The following is a 19,140-nucleotide window of genomic DNA, read 5'->3' as shown; positions in this document are numbered from 1 at the left end:
CTATGTCTTTTTCTGACAAACAAAATATAAGCACACTTTCATGCAACACAAAACTGACTTGCAAAACTCATTGCCACAGGGAATGATGCAAACCAAGTATCTGTACAGGTTTAAAAAGTATTTATGAAATTAATGGAGGGTAAACCTGTCAAAAATTATTAAAAGTAAGAGTTCAAATGCAATATGCAACTCGAAGTCCCTTTGGCTTCTGGAAATTGATAAAGGGCACTGGGAGAAAGACCAGTCCATAATGCTGTACTTGTTGCGTGTTTCTCTAGATGTTACTGAATGCTATTAGGTTGGATACTCAGCTAAATTAATATTTGGTCTGACCCTTGCTTCTGTTGTTAGGCTTGTAAGGTTTCTCTTCAGAGAAGAAAAATTGTACGTTTATTCAATTGGAGAGTCTTTCTCAGCTGAGGAAAGAATTGATTGTGTTTGTCTGTGTGTAGTTTTTTTTCTTCTACGTGCATCTTGGATCAGCTGTCTTGGGATTCTGATAAAGAGTGCAGAGAAATTACGTTTCTCACTTTTACAGCTGAAGTTACCTGTCTCCATAGCAAGGCTGCTCTACATCAGTATTGCCACTTTAAAATAAAATTTATTTCCTTTTACAGGGATGGAAGCAGGGAGTTGCAGAAAAACAGCATATCTGAACAGCTATCTGGACAATGTTCAAGATTTCATAGTTGTACCTGGTCCTGCAGCTCGCCTAAGACCTAATAATGTTCCAGATGAGTATTTCTCTTGTATGTAGTTGCTAAACTAACTTTTGTTATTTGGTTATTTGTTTTTTGTACTTTATAAATACAAACTTAAGCTCCACATATTCCATGAGTAAACTTGAGTGAGTGCCAGCTAGGGTCAACCTGAGTAACGATGAAGAGGAAATACTGGGTAGTGCACCTGTGCTTTTAAAGACCATTTGACTTTTTAAGTCTGAAAGTGTATTTGAATCCTACAGGTTGCTTTTATGAGCTGCCTCAGAGTGACCAACTGCAAATACCTCCTGCCTTGTGAATGCCATTCCTTTGAATAAGATCATTGGTGCTCAAGACAGTCCAAAAATCCTCTCCTCATGTCTCACCTCATTTCCTGATTTGCTAATGTGTGTATAAATTTGCAATATTTCTGTCATAAAGGAATGTTAGATTGTTACCATAACTTGCATATTATTTTGAATATTATAATATGTTTCATAGTTATTAAAAAAATGGCCCAATGTCCTGACAGCAGTTGAGTAAACTGGAAATAAACATAAATGACATAATAAAACTGAGTGAAAATCAATGAATGCTTACAAATTTTAAACTTTGATTAGTTAAGCAGACTCATTTTAGATGATTGTTTAATACCTGCAATGTTTGGTACTTATGAATTTTGAATGCAAGTTTCCTTTATGTTGTTTGAGTGTTTCTTTTTTTTCTGTCTAGATTATTGTTCCCTGTCCTCTTTAGAACTTGTAGGTCTCAACCGCAGTGTTTTTAAGTCCTGTTTACTTCATTGCTTAATTCTATTCTAAACTGCTTTAAATGTTTAATCACAGAATGTGGGAATCAAATACTTATTTCCTGCTTTTGACATGTGCACTGTTTTAATGAAGTAGCGTAGCTGTCTTTGTAGCACTGCATATATCTCTGCAGGAATTATGAATGGTTCTCTTGCCAGGGTAATGCTTTATGTATTTTAGTCAAGTATTGGGTATCAGACTCAGGACAGACTAACTGTGTGAAATGTAGTGGGCCTGTGTTATACAAAATGTCGAACTACATGATGGAATGGTCTCTTTTGGCTTGAGTGTAAGCATCTGAATCTTAGCCAGCTTGCACTTGGCTGTCTTTCTAAGGATGCTTGCCAGATGAAGCTGCTGTCCTGATAGTTGCATTTGTTTCCTTTTTTTTATAAGTTTATTAGCAAATAGGAAAAATCCATCTTGATTAATACAGCATTTAATTGCCTCTTTTGTACAAACTTACTTCTTAGATTATTCTTCTAATATTCTGTGACTAATATAGTTTAACATTTACATATAGTTTAACATGTAACTGATAGTATTAACTAAAGTTTAACTAATATAGTTTAACATTTGAAGCTGTAAATAAGTAATCAAAGAGAAGAGAGGCTGAACTAAAATTTCATGAAAGCAATACTTTGACAGTTTAGTGATTATTTTGCTCTATATGGTTTTCATTCTGGAAAAAAAGTTTCTTATGCCCAGGAATTTTTTGAAACTAAGCCAATTATATTATGTGGTGGGAATGCTTTCATTTTACATCTGATTTTTTTTGACTTAGGTGACTAATACTTACCTGTGATTCTTCCAGTTAATTATGAAGGCATTGTCAGAAACCTCACGGTAGGTATTGTCTTATCTGTTGTTCTAGCTTAATGTCTACTGACATTTACAGGTATTTTATAGTGTCAGCTGTTTTCTGGACTTACATAGCATCTGGACTTTGATTCAATGACAGGATGAGAGGACATAGTCTTAAGCTGCACCAGGGGAAGTTTCATTTGAACATTTGGAAGAATTTCTTCACAGAAAGGATGATTAAACATGGGATGGACTCCACAGGGAGGTGGAAGTCACTCCAGGGAAGTCACTGTCCTTGGAGGTGTTTAAGGAAAGACTGGACATGGCACTTAGTGCCATGGTCTAGTTGACATGGTGGGTTGGACTCAATGATCTCAGAGGTCCTTTCCAACCTAATTGATTCTGTGTGCAGTTCTGTGTGTGCGACCTTCCATAACAACAGCAAAAGTAGTTCCATACGTGGAAAGATCAAAATTGACTAAGGTGGTGGCATTGCTCTTGGGTTGTGCATTAACTAAGGCTTTGTGTTCATTTCTTTTCACTAACTGTTTCCTGTTGCTCTTCAAACTGGAGAAATTGTGTATCTGGACCATACTACCTGAGGACCAAGTCAGGATAAAGTTCAGCTCTGTTGTTAGGACACGCATAAGATTTTCTTGCTCACACTTTTTTGATAAACAGCTTTGAGACAGGATATTGAATTTTTTGTCACTTACACCTTAGTGAATTTGTTTTTCCACTCTGTCCCTGCTGTTGTTGAGAGCTATGCTATTTGTATGGATGACTTCACTGTTCAAAAATTCCATTATTACAGTAGAGGTTTTGTTTTGATTTTGTGTTGTGTGTGGTTTTGTTTTTATTTTATTTTTTTAATCATTAATGCATCTTAGTTTGTGGAAAAATCTTTTTGTCCCTGAGTGACTTATCCTGTGCAGGGCTAAGACTTGGACTCTATGATCCTTGTGGGTCCCTTCTAACTCAGCATATTCTGTGATTCTTTGAATCTAAAAACCATTTGAATGTTTATTACCTTCTCTAGTACAGAGGTATAGAGTTATTGCACTGGATAGTCTCCTACTACTTGTGAAAGTATCATGATATTTGTCTTAATATAATTCATTATTAATTCTAAACACTACTGTTTGGTTCTGTACAATTGTAGACTGTAAGAAAAAAAAAAGTAAATTATGTCCATAATCCAGTATTAAATATTCTTCTAAAAACCATTGAATCCAAAACCAGTCAGTATTTAAGTATTCATTCATATTTATGTTGGAGACTGGATGACTCCAAGCCTTATGGGATCATACTGTTCTTAGTGCAAGTTATTGCAGACCCTTTGCAATTGATGTGCTGTATGAGAGCTATGCATGACATAAGTAAATTTTGGTGAAATGTACATTTTATGTTTTAATTTCAACATTTCAGTGCAGAGAACCAAACCAGCCTTTCAAAGCTTATATGAAAAAGCTGCTACCCAAGCGTTTCCATTATTCCTATAATGACCGGATTGAACCGCTGCACTTCTATTTAGACTCCCAATGGCAGCTTGCTCGGTAAGTTGGAGTTTGCAGTACTTCATTATACAACAAATAACTTCTTGTTTTCTCAAAGCTTTGTTCTTCCAGATGCTGAGAGTTCAATGATATCTATTGGAGCGTGGTATTCTTGTTTGTCACAGCAAAGGGATGTTGCACAGAAACAGTGCATGCTTGTCTCTACAGGTTTTGCTGGCCTGGGGAGGCTTAATTCTAAACTGGCAGCTATAGATATTCTCCCTGCTGGGTATGGAGATAGTGGCAGGTTAGAAACTAAGGTCCTCATTGTCAGATACTTGAGCACATCTTGCTATGCTTTAGGAATTTCCGAAGTGAGTCCATGAAATCAAAGCATGTAATTAATTACTTGGTTGAATCAATCTTGTCAGTCTTTGAACTTACTGACTCCACTACTGTTAATTACCTTACATGTTTTGATGAAAGAATTTACAACTCCCAGAATAGTGGTATCTCCTATAATAATATAATTTTGAACACCTCTGTGATGATTCAGGGCTTTCATCATGGAAGAATTTTTCAGTCCATGTCTTTAGTAAGTCCTGTTGTATAGCACCGTAGATGTGTGCAAGTTGTGCAAATGAGGTTTGGGTTAATAGAACTGCGTGTGTTTAAATACTATATACAGACCTAGCATAGGTTGGAGGTTTGTTTTTTATTAGACTAAATGGTCTAAATTACATTAGAGATTTTATAAAAAAAAAATATTAAGAATCACTTATATAAAGTAGTATAAAGTTCTGTTACCCAAATGACAGTGAAAATCTATTATCCTGAGAACAAATATTCAAATATTTTGTTCGTATGTCATGTGCTATTTGACTTCAGATGACTCTGATGGGCACATGAGAATTCCAAAGGGATAATATTTGCGGAGAAAACTACCATTCTGATTTTAAGGGTATTGTCTTCCAGAGCTTTAAGACTTCTTATTCCCTATGGATGATCCATTAAAAATCTTTAAATAGAGAAGTAAACAAGGCATCACTGAATGAGTTTTAGACCAATATGATTTATAAATTGTGAGTTATATAAATTGTGTATTTTTAATAGAAAACCACTTGAGATTAAAAGCTGCACAGGTGGATTCCATGGCTCAGACAATCGCTTCCCCAATATGCAGGTGAGATTTAAATTTGTGTTAGCTCTTATTTTTTGGCTCCTGTTTCTAAATGTTGTGTTTGCTGGGTGTTGGGATTATTTTTTCAAAGATCTGTGAAATTATTCCATCTGTAATTAAAGAAATCAAGCAATTATAGGATTAATGTTGCTAGGTAACCTACAGAGGGTGGGATTCCATTGTTGTAAGAATTGGTCAAAACCCAACAGGATTTACCCCAGAGATCTTGCTCTGCCAGTAAGAGTATAAAGGTATGACTAGTTGTTTTGTTGTAGCATTAAAAACAGGAAAAGAGAACTTATCAAATCATCAAATAAAATAATTGTAGATCTTAAGAGAACTCAGATTCTAAGGGAGCTCAGGAGGTGTCTAGTCTCACATCCAACTCAAAACAGAGTCAGGTCTCAGATCAGACCATGTTACTCAGGGCTTTATGAAGCTGTGTCTTTGAAACTACCAAGAGCAGAGGCTCCACAGCTTCTAACCAACACTATCCTCCTGATATAAATGTGTTTAGTTATAGCCATCTAGAACCCTTCTTCTTTCAGTTTGCCTGTTCTCTCTCTGCCCCTTGCTGAGTAGCACTGAAGAGCATGGCTCTTTCTCCTCGATGACCTTGTTGTATGTACTGGAGGACTGCTTCTGAGTCTGCCTGAAGCAGTCTCTTCTCTGTGCTGAACAAGCCCTGTTCCTCTTTGCAAGACAAGGACTTCAGCCCCCAGCCACCTTGGGGGTCCTCCCCTGAATTTACGATGATTGTTTATTGATGTCATTCTTATGTTGAAGGTGCAGTATCCTGATGTAGTCTAAAGAAATGCTGAGTAGAAAGGGATAATCCCTTCCCTCAGTCTGCTGGCTGAGCTTCTGTTTGTACAGTGCAGGATGCTCTGCTGCCAAGGTGTGCTGCTGGCTCAGATTTGCCTTGTTGTCCACTGTGTCACCCAGGCCCTTGCAAGGGAAGTTGTTGCTTAGCCAGTCAGTTTCCTGGTCTGTAAACCTAGAGTTCATTTGATTTCTGGGTTGCCTAAGAACAGAAGTAACAGGCTTAAACTGCAATAAAGAAGAGCTCATTTGGTTATTAGAAAACTTTCTTTTAAACCATTAATGAGTACATTAGTTTGCCCTGGAAGTCTGTGGAACTTTTATGACAGGCACTACCTAAAAACTGGTCAGACAAGCATCTTTCAGAAATAACATAATTACTTTTGATTTCGGCTTTTAAAAAGTTGACTAAATTATCTTCCAGCTCTGTAATTCTACTCTGTCAGGATAGATTATGTATCACTGTTTTGAGGTAGTCTGTTGAGGAGAAAGCATGTTAGTCATAAAATAAGGAAAGTCCTGAAATTCTTCTCTTTAATGACAAATGGGAAGAGATCATAGGAAAATGTGAAATCAGATTCTTAGTCAGTTTCATCTAATTTGGGGAAGTCACTTAACCTATCCCTGCTTTAGTTTCTGCTATCAATAAAGTGAAAGGCAATACTCTTGATTTCAGAAAGCTATTTTCAGGATAGAATTCACAAACAGTTGTGACGTACTTGGAATTATTACAGTGAATATGTGTAAAAACATCTATAAAGAGAGAAAATTGTTGAAAACAGGTTTTATGAAAAGACCTACATAGTCCATGTAACACAGAGATTTCTCTTAAAAACCTTTTTTTCCTGTGTTGTAGAATTATATGGTGTTGGCATCAAACTGTTTTTAGAAAACAGCCATAAAACATGTTAGCCAAAATGTGTGTTAATTTTGTATCGGTTTACCCTTCCAGGCCTGTTCTTCTTCCCTGATTTAACAATGGAAAACCTGTTGATAGTGTATCTAGTAATCAGCAAGGCCATGTGATGCCAAATGACAGTTTAGCATATTGTTTCTCTCTGATACAGTTTAACTGTGTAAATTTTTTCAATATGTTTATTCAAATGTTTTGCTGACACTTGGGATTGTCAGTTCATAGCATCCCTAACAGGTCTTAAAACAGATATAATTTGTCCTTATTGTAGCTAACATTATAACAGCATAGATTTTATACTCTGTAATTACCAAAATCAAGAGAAAGGAGGTAGCAAGTCCCTACCTAAACTAGTTCAAATTAGGCTTGTTGAGTAAATTATTAACCTACAGATTTTAGTATCAATAGTTGCAGAATGACACCCTGCATTATGCTTTAATCTTGAAAAAAGCTGGTAGAGTTGAGTTTTTAACTTCCGTGAAATCTGAGACAATTGCATTTTTTGCAAAAAGCTTGGAGATCTTACCCAGGGAGATGCTATAGAGAGTAAAGCATCTATCACTCATTCAGTATCTTGATGCCACAGATGGGTATAATCTGTTTCATTTCATTAAAAAATAAACTGAATATCTCAGGATAAGTTTTAAAACAATATTTTTGGCAGCAGTTGAGTTTAAGCATTTGTTGCCCTTCTCTCCTTGTTCTTATTCACGCAGCAAACCCTACTGTATGCTAGTGTAAGCTTTGCATGGCTGCAGTGTCAAGTAGGTTGGCGAATTGAACCAGAAGGAAAAGAGCCAGCAGGAAAAAAAACAGGAAAGTTTTTGAGCTGGCTGTGTTCCTGGATCAGGTCCAGAACAGCTCAGGAAATGGTGCAAGAAGAAAGAACAGCTGCAAACCAGGCGTAGAAGCCTATGACCTTTTCATTGCTTAAACCACTTAAAACATTGCTACCAACAGATGTTTTTATAGCCTTAAGTTAAAAGCTTCCAAATTGTTTACAGGACATGAAATGTGATGGTTATTTTGGATCAACGTTTCCATTAAATCTCTTAAAGCATTTAAGAAAATTACTAACTTCTTCAAAAGCAGAGAAGAGCAAGGGTCTTCATAAATGGCTAAAGGCAATGAAACAGAATTGGGTTTCCTAATACTCTTTTACTACTTTAAAAAGTTATTCTTATACATCTACTTTTTTAAAAGAAAAACTTATGCTTTTGACTTGATCTGACCTATGTTGGTAAAGTAAAGATTAAGTTCTTGGAAGAAAATGCTCTCTGAGTATGAAGATACTTTCCATTTCAACTTGTCTTAAACAGAATTCCACTATACTTTTCTCTGTAAATCCTAGGCTATCTTTATTGGTTTTGGACCAGGATTCAAGTTTCGTACTCAAGTTGATCCATTTGAAAACATTGAAGTGTATAATTTATTGTGTGGTAAGTACAATGGATGAGGGTCATTTTTGTTCAGTAAAATGTGATATCTTTTGGGCATTGTAAATCTTTTAGTAACAGATTTTTAAGTGTCCTTAGAAACTCGTCCTTAAGACTTGCTGCAGATTTTCACAAATAAAAAGCTGTTGTTTTTCTGAGAAAGGTCTATCTCTAAATGACTAACAACAGTTTAGGATCTCCTGGTCAGGCCACCTTGTATATCTCTTTTCCATTGATCTGTGTATTCCTCTGTCTGCTCCAGAGCTGACACTTTGACTCACCACTACTAAAACTGGCTGCTTCACAATCTCTCTACCATCAAGAAGAAGGGATATTTCTCTCTCATATCTAACTAGAGGCTTTATCAGATTAATCACTCAGGTGACTTTATTCAGGCAGAACAAGCAGAGTAATGGGTATGGGTGCAGCAGCCAGGCAGCCCGTTTCCAGAAAGCCTACATCAGTCGCACCTTCTTTTTATGCGGGTTCCTTGTATATTGTCATGTGTTTTCTTCTTTTTCACTTTACCATGTTTTTAATTTTAGTTCCTTAATTTAAACAGGTTTTTAATTCAGATAAAATTTAGATTTTTTTCTTTTTTTTTTTTTACTTGTTTCACGTAAAAAACGCCTCTCAAATTCCTCATTTATGTGTCACTTGTTTAATTTCTGTATTGTATCTTTTAATACTAGCTTTGAATGTTTTCCTGCTCATTCTCATTGTCTAATACAACAGGTGTTTCAAATATGTGAGTTTTTTGGTGTTCTGATGGACTGCAAGTGTTTTGTTAGTCTGTAGTCCCATCGCCTTGGAATCTTGCTCTAGAGCTAGTTGTCTCTGCAATACTCAGGTTTCCAGTTTCTCCCCTCTCTATGGTGTCAGTCTAGAATTCATGACTCGGTGCTGTTCCATGCAGTCTGTTTCTGTATCTGAGGATCTCAGACTGTCCGCTCCATATACAGATGTTCTACACTTTGTTTTCTAACACCATGCAGACCACACTGCGCCAGAGAAGTGGTGTTTTTTTCTGAAAATTAGATGTGTTGTGGCCCCCTTTTCCTCCCTCTAACAGTAACAATGTTACTGTTATTCCTTGTTGCTTTGTCCCTTCTTCATTATGTTTCTCCAAAAATCTATCACTAGATCTACCACTTTCTGTTTGTTTATTCCCCTTGAGGTCTTCACCTGTTTTCTACTGTTTCCTGTCAACTTCCCTCTCTTGTTAGAACCTGTACTGCATCTATGAGAGACAATGTATTACCAAAGGGTTTGATCCAGAAAACACTTAATGGGAGCATGGCAAATGCTTGAGATCAGTGGCAATATTCAAGTATACTGTATTTAAACTGTGTGTTTAAGTTGTTTGCTGGAATAGGAAACAAGCATGTCTCTCTCAGCCTTGTATGCTTTTCTGTCTTCTCGTATCATGGTTGATATTGAAATACCATCTTGTGTCCCCCTGAGCTGTTCTTTGTATGCTATATGGAAGGGGTAGAGTGCTTACACTGAAGTGAGTTCAGTGACAGATCATTTTTTTTTAAGTGCACTCACTGATGTTTAGATTTCCTCTATTCTGTACAGAAAGCATTAGAAGAATAGGATGTATAAAAGGCAGCATGTAAACTTTCTGATATAAAATTAATTGAGGGAACTTAACCTTATAAGCAGACTAATACTGTCCTGAACCCTAATTAAAAACATGCATGGTCCCTTTTAAAGAGTTTACATTGCTTTCCTTGTTGGGTGTTGTGAGCAGCAAGAAGTGCAGCTTTATTGACTCATCCATACTTCTAAGCACAATACAATCAACTATTACAATCTTTCTCCTTCTGCTAATATCACTTGAATTCTTTCATAGATTTGCTTGATTTGAAACCAGCCCCAAACAATGGAACTCATGGACGCCTAAACCATCTATTAAGGAACCCTGTTTATACCCCCCACCATCCCAAAGAAACAAACCATCCTTCTGAATGCTCCGTGGTGGGACAAAGAGCCTTTTCAGTGAGCCTTGGCTGCTCCTGCAGGACAGCAGTAAGTACTGAAATAGTGAAAGTCATGGAGGCAGAAGTCTGTGTTGTATTCAAAGAATGAAGCTCTGCATTCTCCAGATATGTTTCACAGTCCTTTACTATTCATTTCAAAATCAAATCTTGCTTGGGGTTAGCGGGTGCTAGCCTGTATTTGTGTATTAATTTTTGCAGTTTGCTTATATAAAGTCACATTCACCTCTGAAGAGCATGGAAAAATGTCACAGAAGCTTGATGGGGAAAGCATTCGGTTCTTGCTCACTTAGTTATGTTGAAATTTCTGTTCTGTGTTTGGCCTGTGGTTTTCAAGTCTGTAGACGCAAACAAATGCAAACCCCATTTGTTTCTGCAAATTCCCTGTTGCTCCTCTGCAGTACATGTCAGTGAGTTCTGTATACGTGTGACTTGCAAGACAGAAGTTACATGCAGTACTTTAAGGGTAATACCAACTCAAGGTATGCTTTGTAGAATACTTTGTAGAATCTCACCGCTTTTGCTTTATAATTATAGGGCTTGCCAATAAGGGATTTTAATCAGCGTTTAAATCTCACTGAAGCAGAAGGTAAGAACTTTAGATGATAATAATATAAGTTAAAAATTTAACAAAAAAGTTTATTAGCCATCAAATATTTTGTATTTTTAAACTTCTGAGGAACTCTTATGTAAATGATGTAAAAATTCTTTGAAATAACCATTGGATCTATAGTTCTGTCTGGAGAATTTGTGGATGCCCCATCCCTGGAAGTGTTCAAGGCCAGGCTGGATGAGGCTTTGAACAACTTGGTCTAGTGAAGGGTGTCCCCACCCTTGACAGCAGGGTTGGAACTAGATGATCTTTATGGTCTCTTCCAACCCAAAGCATTCTATGGTTCCAATGTTTTTGAATACAGTCCTACTGAACAACTTGTTCTCAAATAAATGTGTGTCCTTATACATGTGTCTTTATGGCATATGTATAATCTGATACTTTTGACTTTTCCAGCATTGAAGTAATGAGCATTCCAGAATGGGAAGCTAAAGTGGTGTAAGTGGAAATACCTGATAAGAAATCAATGCAAATACTGATATCATAGTGGCAGCATACTTTTAATGAAAATACATTTGAAAATCCAGCCAACTTCACTGTATTATTTGTTTAGATCACTGTATTTCTTAGTCCTTTAAATGTCACTTTTACATACGACTTTATGGTTTCTACTAAAGTAGTAATTTCAAATCACCAGAATTGGTTTCTCTCTCATCTAAATGTTACATAGAAGCAGATCTCACATTATATATTTAAATTGAAACAGAAAGTCAACAAAGACTTTAACTTTGCAACTTAGATTAACCTCCTATTTTAGATGGCAAAATGTTTTGGTTTAAATATAAGCTTTATACTGGCTTTGTCACCTTTGCCTTAGCACAGGAACTGTGCCTTTGATATAAGAATGAAATTTTTTTGTTTCATTACTGTGATTTCTCTGTTTGTTTGGCAATTTAAAATTGAAGGTGTATAAAAGATGAAGATACTTAACAACCAGTATTAATTGAAAAGTAATAAGCACTATTTCTGTTGCAGTTAAGAAAACAGAGAAACTTACTTTACCCTATGGGCGGCCCAGGGTTCTGCAGAAAAGACATAATTACTGCCTCCTTTACCATTCCCACTATGTGAGTGGATACAGCAAGGACTACAGGATGTCTCTGTGGAGTGCTTACACTGTTAGCAAAGATGTAAGTATATGAAGAAAGGTTTGTAGCAACCTGGAGAAGTAAAATGCTTGAATGTCAGTTATTCCTGAATGCTCCTTAGATCCGTGTGTGCTATGAGTCACCATGGTGGTGGAGTCACCATCCCTGGAGGTGGTCAAGAAATAACTGAATGTGACACTTAGTGCCATGATGTGGTTGACAAGGTGGTGATTGGTCAAAAGTTGGACTTGATGATTCTAGAGGTGTTTTCCTCAATGATTCTGTACTATTACCTCCCAGGGAACTAAGTCAAACCACATGAGATATAAAGAGGAACTTCAAGAGAGTTTTTCTTCACTCTGCTGATAAGGATTGGCTTTGACTCTTTTCCATTTCTCAGAGTGTAACAGTTTTGCCTCCAGAGTGAGCAGATCCACCACGAAGTGAGGAGTCCATTGGCATTGATATAGAATCCCTGTGAGTCTGCACTGACTTGGCAGTATACATCTGCTATAGCAGTCTGTCAGTGGTATCCTGAAACTGTGGTCTCAACATAGGTTTGCTGGTCTTAGTGTTTGTAATGTGGCCAGATCCTTTTGAAAAAGTAATCTCTGGACTGTCTTGAACTGTTCATGCCCTGATATGATCCTTCTCTCACAATATAATCCTGCTTGGGGAAAAAAAGAGGTGGAAATAAATCAGGTCTTTGCTGTCCTGAAACCTATGCTAAGATACACCTGTTCATGCAGAGCACTGATCTGGTGAATGGAAGTTTTTTCAAGTTGACCTTTCCTATTCGGAGGAAAATTAGAAGCCATATCATGCCTAGAAGGAATTAGGATAGTAGAGGATGCTTTTAAATTTGATTATAGGTTTTAAATAATGACTGTTATAATTAAATTTAGCTAAACTCTGTCACGATTTGCTTGATCCTAAATATTTTGAGGTTAGTGTCATGAAGCAACCAGTTACTGTAACAAGTGGCTCACACATCTGTTTGTGTCTCTGATTTCTAGCCTGAATGAACAAGTACATTTGCTGTAAATCAGGTGTCTAATGGACACCTCTAGATTCTCTTTTGGAAGATGTTATTCTCAATTTGGCTAAAATCCTGCAGTTATGTTCACTTCAATTCCAAGATATATGAAGTGAGTGGAAGGGATTGTTTTCCACTGATGGAAGAGGAAAAATTCATGCGTCTTCCTGAAGTCCCTTCACACCGTTAAAGGCAGTTGCAGCTAAATATTTAGAGTTCTGTAGTCACTCATAACAAGAGAATTATTGTAAGTCATCTTTTAACAATGATACTTTCTTCTTGTTCAATAGGACAAATGGGTTTCTGCTGCAGAAAATACCTCCAACTGTTTACACAAAGATGTTCGTATTTCACAGAACCATAACCAGACATGTTTGTTTTACAACAATCATCCTCACCTCACTTACAGTTTTCTTACTCCTCCAAGTAAGTAGGTTGCCTTCATTATATAGCTTATCTCGTTTAAATAATTTGTAGTGTAGCAGATACAGTGTTTTGTAGATGTTCTTGATAACGAATCAGAGTATGAAGCAGTAGTTGCTGAATTGTTGCATATGAGAAAGAAAAACATTTTAAGCACTTAAGCATCCAATGGATTGTCCAAGGTCACTTAGTACTTCCCAGAAGTTTTGAAACTTATCAGGTTTCTAAACTGGCATCTCATAGAAGAAATTGGAAGGAACATGTAAAGATCGAGTAAAGTCTAACAAGCCAGTAAATTGCAAATTCACTTAGTATGACATGTGTTAGTTAGAACTACCCAAAGTAAAATTTAGGGATGTTTCATAAAATAAAAAACTGCCTTGATAAGTTTATTTTCTATTTGAAATATACTGTTATGTGCCATATGTGGTCATTAGTGTAGAAATTCAGCATTGGTCTGAGGAACATAGTTCTGATTCTCAAATATATTACAAAATACTTAGGTCTTTAGAAGTGGATAAATTGTTTGTGAACTGTCACTGATGTGATTTGGAAGCCTTTTCTCTTTACTGCGTAGAGTACCAAGTAGTAGGTTATTTAAACATCTGCATCAAATGTAATTTGCAGAGTTCCAGTAGAGCTCCTATCTTCAGGCATAGATTCTGCAGTCAGGGTGGTTGGTATGGTGGTTGTGAATTTTATTCCCTTCCCCCCAATTCAGAAGCCTATTCTGATATTTTTAAATCCCACAAAAATTCACCAACTGTATATCTCAGAAGTGAAATTGCTGCTGCTACTAAGATAATTTATTTTAGGTGGAATCCAGTATGTACTGAAGTTAGCCTTTAGACCCACATCAGGTTTGGAAAGTGAAGTTAGGTCAGCTCCATCTTAATGTTATGAGAATGCAAGTTTCAAGTAACAAATCCAAGTAATAATTGCCTTTTTTTGCTTCAGATTTTATGACAGATGCAGAGAGCCCTCACTATGATGCTTTGCTTACCAGCAACATTGTGCCAATGTATCCTGCATTTAAAGGTATTTTATTTGTGTGCACATTTTATGTGCACAGTTGAATGTAAGAAAGACTGCTGATTTTTTTGATTGCTTCCAAACCATGCAAATGTTCTCTGGTTAAGCTGCCCCTGTTAAATAAGACTTCTTGCAACTGTATACCTCAGTGAAAAGTTCCTTGAAGTAGGATTATCATCCTTGTGAAAAAGGCCCACTGTCGTGAGCTAATGATTCCTAATCAACTGGCTCATTACATGAGAGCACAGTGTGTCTTCATTTGATCTTTAACATTTTTTTGCGTTTTCCTATGCACCTAAGCAGGGGTTTATATCAAATTTGTTCTAGAGAATCCAGATACCATATATAGTTATGGGAGTTATATTAAGTTGCATTTTATGCTTTCAGTCACTAAGGAAACAGGAAAATATTCATGTCTCTAGTAGAAAAGTTATGAAGACCTGGACTTTCCTGGGAGAGAAGGAACATGAGATGGCTGACTGAGAGAGATTAAGTATATTCCTGGGGTGAAAAAGAAGGCACTTCTTGGACAAAAGAGATATCCTGTTTTGTGATGGAATATTGTTCAATTGTTAGTTTTAATTAAAAATATTATATAGGTTAGATACTTACCAGCTTATAGGCGTGGGTGTACAAGCTAACCAGGCCAACTTGATAGTGAGGCAAGACACAGGCGGGCATGATCTTCTCTGGCCTTTCCTCCTCTAGTCTCTCCATGATTTGGTTTCCAAGGAAAAAACCAAGGCCGCAAGGGAGCAGCACCACTATGCCTCAGTCAGGTTTGTGGGTAGGGTGACTGTGAAACCACAACACCAGGAGATACTGCAGTCCATGCTGCTACCCAGTTAGATGCAACCTTGAAAAACTAAACACCTATAGAATTTATTATTTTCCTAGCTTATATGTCAGTTTATACTCCGCTGAATACTCTGTAGAGTTGTATTAGCAGCTTCTATCTTGGAGATTATTTCACTCTTCTATTACTGTGTTTCAGTGTTATGGAACTACTTCCATCAATACCTGCTACCTGAACATGCTGCAGCCAGGAATGGTGTCAATGTAGTCAGTGGTCCTGTGTTTGATTATGATTCTGATGGGCTCTATGATACCCCAGAAAAGTTGAAAAGGTGAGAACCCTTCCCATTCTAATCCTATGTTTCTTCCTTCCATTAGTGGTCTAAAAGTATCAAAAGTGGTCTAACAAGTATCCCTCTTTTGAAAGAAATCTTGTGGAGATGGGCCTTGTCAGGTTAAATCAGTTCAGAGAGACAGACAAATGGCTCTAAGCAGATGCGGAAAAGTAAAGTTAAGAAAGAAGCAACAAATACAAAAAGAAAATGCACCTCCAAAATGTGTTATCTTAAAACCTGAAGGTGAAATGTAAGAGAAGCTGTTTCATGTGCAAGAATGTCTGCTAGCCTGAAAACTTAGGACATTACCTCTAGGAGAGGATGAGGCAAGGACTTATCCCTAGTGGCATGGTTGACACTTCCTGAGCTGGCAGTGTTCCACTACAAGTTGTGAGTTATGCTAATTAGCAAAATTGGTTCAAGCCAGCAGGTGGATGGGCTTGAGCTGAACTCTTCATCAACTCTTCAGTTTTACACATTTTTGTGACAAATTAGTTTGTCATACCTCATCAAACTTGTTACTTAAATCAGCCTACAAGACAAACTTGATTTGCAGAATAGTAATATGGAGTTTTCCTTCCAGATCTAATCTTTCTTTGGGAAAAATAGGTGAATTGCTAAAATTGATATACCAGAATACAGCTGATTACTGTCATTTGTTCTTTGTGCAAGTATGATTTGGTGGATTTACAGAAAGATCTTTTGTATTTCAGATACCCTGGTAATTCAGAAGTTCTAGTTCCATCCCACTTCTTCATTGTGCTGACTAGCTGTAAAAATACTTCTGAAACTCCTCTAGAGTGTGAAGGGTCTCTAGATGCCTTGTCTTTCATTGTACCTCACAGAGAAGACAACAGTGAAAGCTGTGCAGTAAGTAGTTTCTTCAGTCCCCATGAACATCTGAAGTCAAGCTTGAGCTTGGTTTGCTTGGATATGGTGATTAACTACTTAAAACCTGTAAGAATGGTACAGCCTATCATGATCATCTTGAGAGAGAAGACAACATTTTTGTAGACAGAATGATGTTAAAGTCGCTATGTATGACCAGATGTGAAAATAAAAGTTCCCTGGTTAACGAGCAAAACTTTGCTAGCAGAGTGAAGTCAGAGTATACCAAGACAGTCAGTGTGATATATACATAGATTTCTGTAATGCAACTATCCAGTCAACAGCTGAGAAGGATAAAGAGCTTCTAGGGGGAGTCACCCACAATGAAAGGTCAATACGAAGGCATATGCATTCCCGGAAGAAAACACAGATGTTCCTGAAGAGTACTGGTTACTTCTAGTTCAGGTATCTTGGTATTGTGATGGGAATGCGCATAGCTCCCCTCCATATACATGAGAAAAGAAGTGTGGAAAGTGTATAGACCTATCCTGCAGCAAGGGGTTACAGAAGTCACTACTCAAGTCAGGCACAGCTCTCAGAAATAGTTTTATCAAAGAGATGATGGATAGATCTGGTGTAGCTACAAGTTTTGTATACTTGAGGAAGTAACAGCAAGTACTGAATTCAGACAAGCTTCTAAATTTTTATAATCCTGCACACTCTGTTTGTTAGATGTTTGCCAACAGTTACTGCTTTCTGTCTTTATAAAACATCAAAATTTCCTTTGTTAATAGTTTAAATGTATACCAGGAAAAATTTTTACAACCCTTTTTTTTTTTTTTTTCCTCCTCTGTCCCAATAGGATGGCAAGTCTGAGTCCATGTGGGTTGAAGAGAGAATGAAATTTCATACAGCTCGGATCAGAGATATAGAATTAATTACGGGACTCAGCTTCTATCAAGACAGAAACCAACCAGTATCTGAGATTTTACAGTTAAAAACATATTTACCAACTTTTGAGTCTGTCTGATTTTTCCTATGGAATGTTATTATCCATTTCACAACTGTTTGTAAATAGACTGTTTTTAATTAATGAAAACATTTTTTTTAAATAAGCTGGAACATTTATCGAGAACTCTTGACCAAAATGCCAGTAGGGAGGAGAGTGGGTGCCATATTTGTATCTCAGGGACTCCTGATGGACTATGCTTGTGACATAGGATGGCAGCTCCTGTCATTCCCACTTGGATGTGGTAGAGCCTTATCCATTATTATGCTAACAGCGTTTGGTCATCGTAGTCTGAGACATGAACACAAATGTTATCTTTGATATGCACTGGAGAGGGAGAAATTCATAAAGCATGGGTTATGATCAATGTGCTACTTTAAAAATACAGATAATTAGCAAATACAGTTCTGGTAAAGAACTACATTCTTTGTGACCGTTGAAATCTGAACAACAGCACTTCTCATTGCAGTTTTCCTTGAAGTGTGAATTACATTCTGAGTTTTGGGTCTCACAAAATAATGCAGCATTATAGTGCAAGAAGCTATAGTTTGGTTAACTAAAACTTCCACGGCATGGAAAAGACTCCTGGCTACAGGAATTCCGTGAGCTGGGAAGCCTTGGCGTGTCGGTGCCCTCTGGTGGCTCCAAAACCAGCGGCGAATTGATGCACAATTTGCATGTTGTACATGCATCCTCTGAACGAGCGGTATAGGATGCATCAAGTCACCTGTAAATGAAAAGAAATTGATTCAGGGATATTTCTGAGCTCCTAGAAATAATTATCTTATTTCAAACTGAACTTGAATTTGATTAAAAGATTTCACTTTATTGAAGCAAAGTTGTGTTTCTTAGTTTGGTACATGATTTTGTCAGCTGTGGTTTTGAAATCCCATTTTTGAATGCAGAGACGATGTCAGAGATGCAAACTCTGAAGAACCATGTAATGAGCTTTCTTGGAAACTTTCAGGCTACACAAACAGCTGCTACAGGCACTCAGCAGTGTAGGAATTCCCTGCTTTTCCAGTAGGCATGCTATTACCTTTGTAATTCTCCCACTCTCTAAATGACCCAAGATTGGCTCTGTTATGTATGAAATTTGGCATAGTCAATTACACATTTATGTTGTTCTCACTTAAAAAGAAGAAAACACAGCACGCACAAGTATGTCAGAAGAAGGAAGAGCCTGTGACTGAGCAGAGAGACATTTTACCTTACAGCTTGGTCAGGGCATGTTGAAGGCTGGATTCAGAGCCTGCTGAAGTCAGAGAAAGCTTTTCCATTAACTTCAGTTTGAGTGGGCTGAAATTCTGGGACCATTTTTCTTTTAACCAAATATATTTTCTTGATCTTATGTTATGAGTATGATTTTCTTTTTCCTAAAGTAGTTTCACTGTGTGAAATCCGAATGTGTTGTAGCAACCTCACATTATGATAGGACTGTGACAGCATTATTCAATGTAACTGCTTTGTAACATTGCCTGTGACCAATAAAACCGTCAGAAGTAGTATGCTGTTCATGACCCTTTCTGTACCAAATGCTATTTACTGGTGCAGATACAGAGCACTATTTCACATTATTTTTTGGGTATGGAAAGGGAGTTGCTTCAATCCTTGCTCTGTGATTTCTAGATAACTTCTCCAGCTGCAATATTAGTTACATTCATTATTGGAAGGGGAAGGTAGGAGAAAGATTATCAAAGACTAATCTCTTTTTTTTTCTAGAACTGATATTGTCTCTTGAATGCAAATAGAAGAGATGTTGACATCTTGAGAAAGTGAAGTGATGCCAGTTTCAATTAAAAGGCAGGGCTAGCCCA

At 37.0% G+C, this 19,140-nt stretch overlaps 1 protein-coding gene across 3 annotated transcripts in view; it reads left to right on the top strand.

The window, feature by feature from the left end:
* The window catches only part of LOC103757677 (ectonucleotide pyrophosphatase/phosphodiesterase family member 1), a 53,997-nt gene extending 35,169 nt beyond the window's left edge, over nt 1-18,828 (top strand). For all 3 annotated transcript variants that reach the window (XM_018077932.3, XM_018077930.2, XM_018077931.2), the window contains 13 exons: nt 618-749; nt 2,325-2,356; nt 3,743-3,870; nt 4,924-4,993; nt 8,077-8,164; nt 10,020-10,195; nt 10,702-10,753; nt 11,753-11,907; nt 13,192-13,327; nt 14,282-14,362; nt 15,351-15,483; nt 16,200-16,356; nt 17,177-18,828. In XM_018077932.3, the coding sequence (XP_017933421.2) occupies nt 618-749; nt 2,325-2,356; nt 3,743-3,870; nt 4,924-4,993; nt 8,077-8,164; nt 10,020-10,195; nt 10,702-10,753; nt 11,753-11,907; nt 13,192-13,327; nt 14,282-14,362; nt 15,351-15,483; nt 16,200-16,356; nt 17,177-17,344 (1,508 nt within the window). In that variant the 3' untranslated portion in view covers nt 17,345-18,828. The remainder of the gene's footprint in view (nt 1-617; nt 750-2,324; nt 2,357-3,742; nt 3,871-4,923; nt 4,994-8,076; nt 8,165-10,019; nt 10,196-10,701; nt 10,754-11,752; nt 11,908-13,191; nt 13,328-14,281; nt 14,363-15,350; nt 15,484-16,199; nt 16,357-17,176) is intronic.
* The last annotated feature ends 312 nt before the right edge of the window (nt 18,829-19,140 follow it).

This window comes from Manacus vitellinus, unplaced genomic scaffold, assembly GCF_001715985.3.
Source record: "Manacus vitellinus isolate BGI_N305 unplaced genomic scaffold, ASM171598v3 scaffold_4_pilon, whole genome shotgun sequence".
Lineage (NCBI taxonomy): Eukaryota > Metazoa > Chordata > Aves > Passeriformes > Pipridae > Manacus > Manacus vitellinus.
The sequence above is the reverse complement of the archived record's forward strand: the minus strand, read 5'-3'. Positions and strand labels throughout refer to the sequence as shown.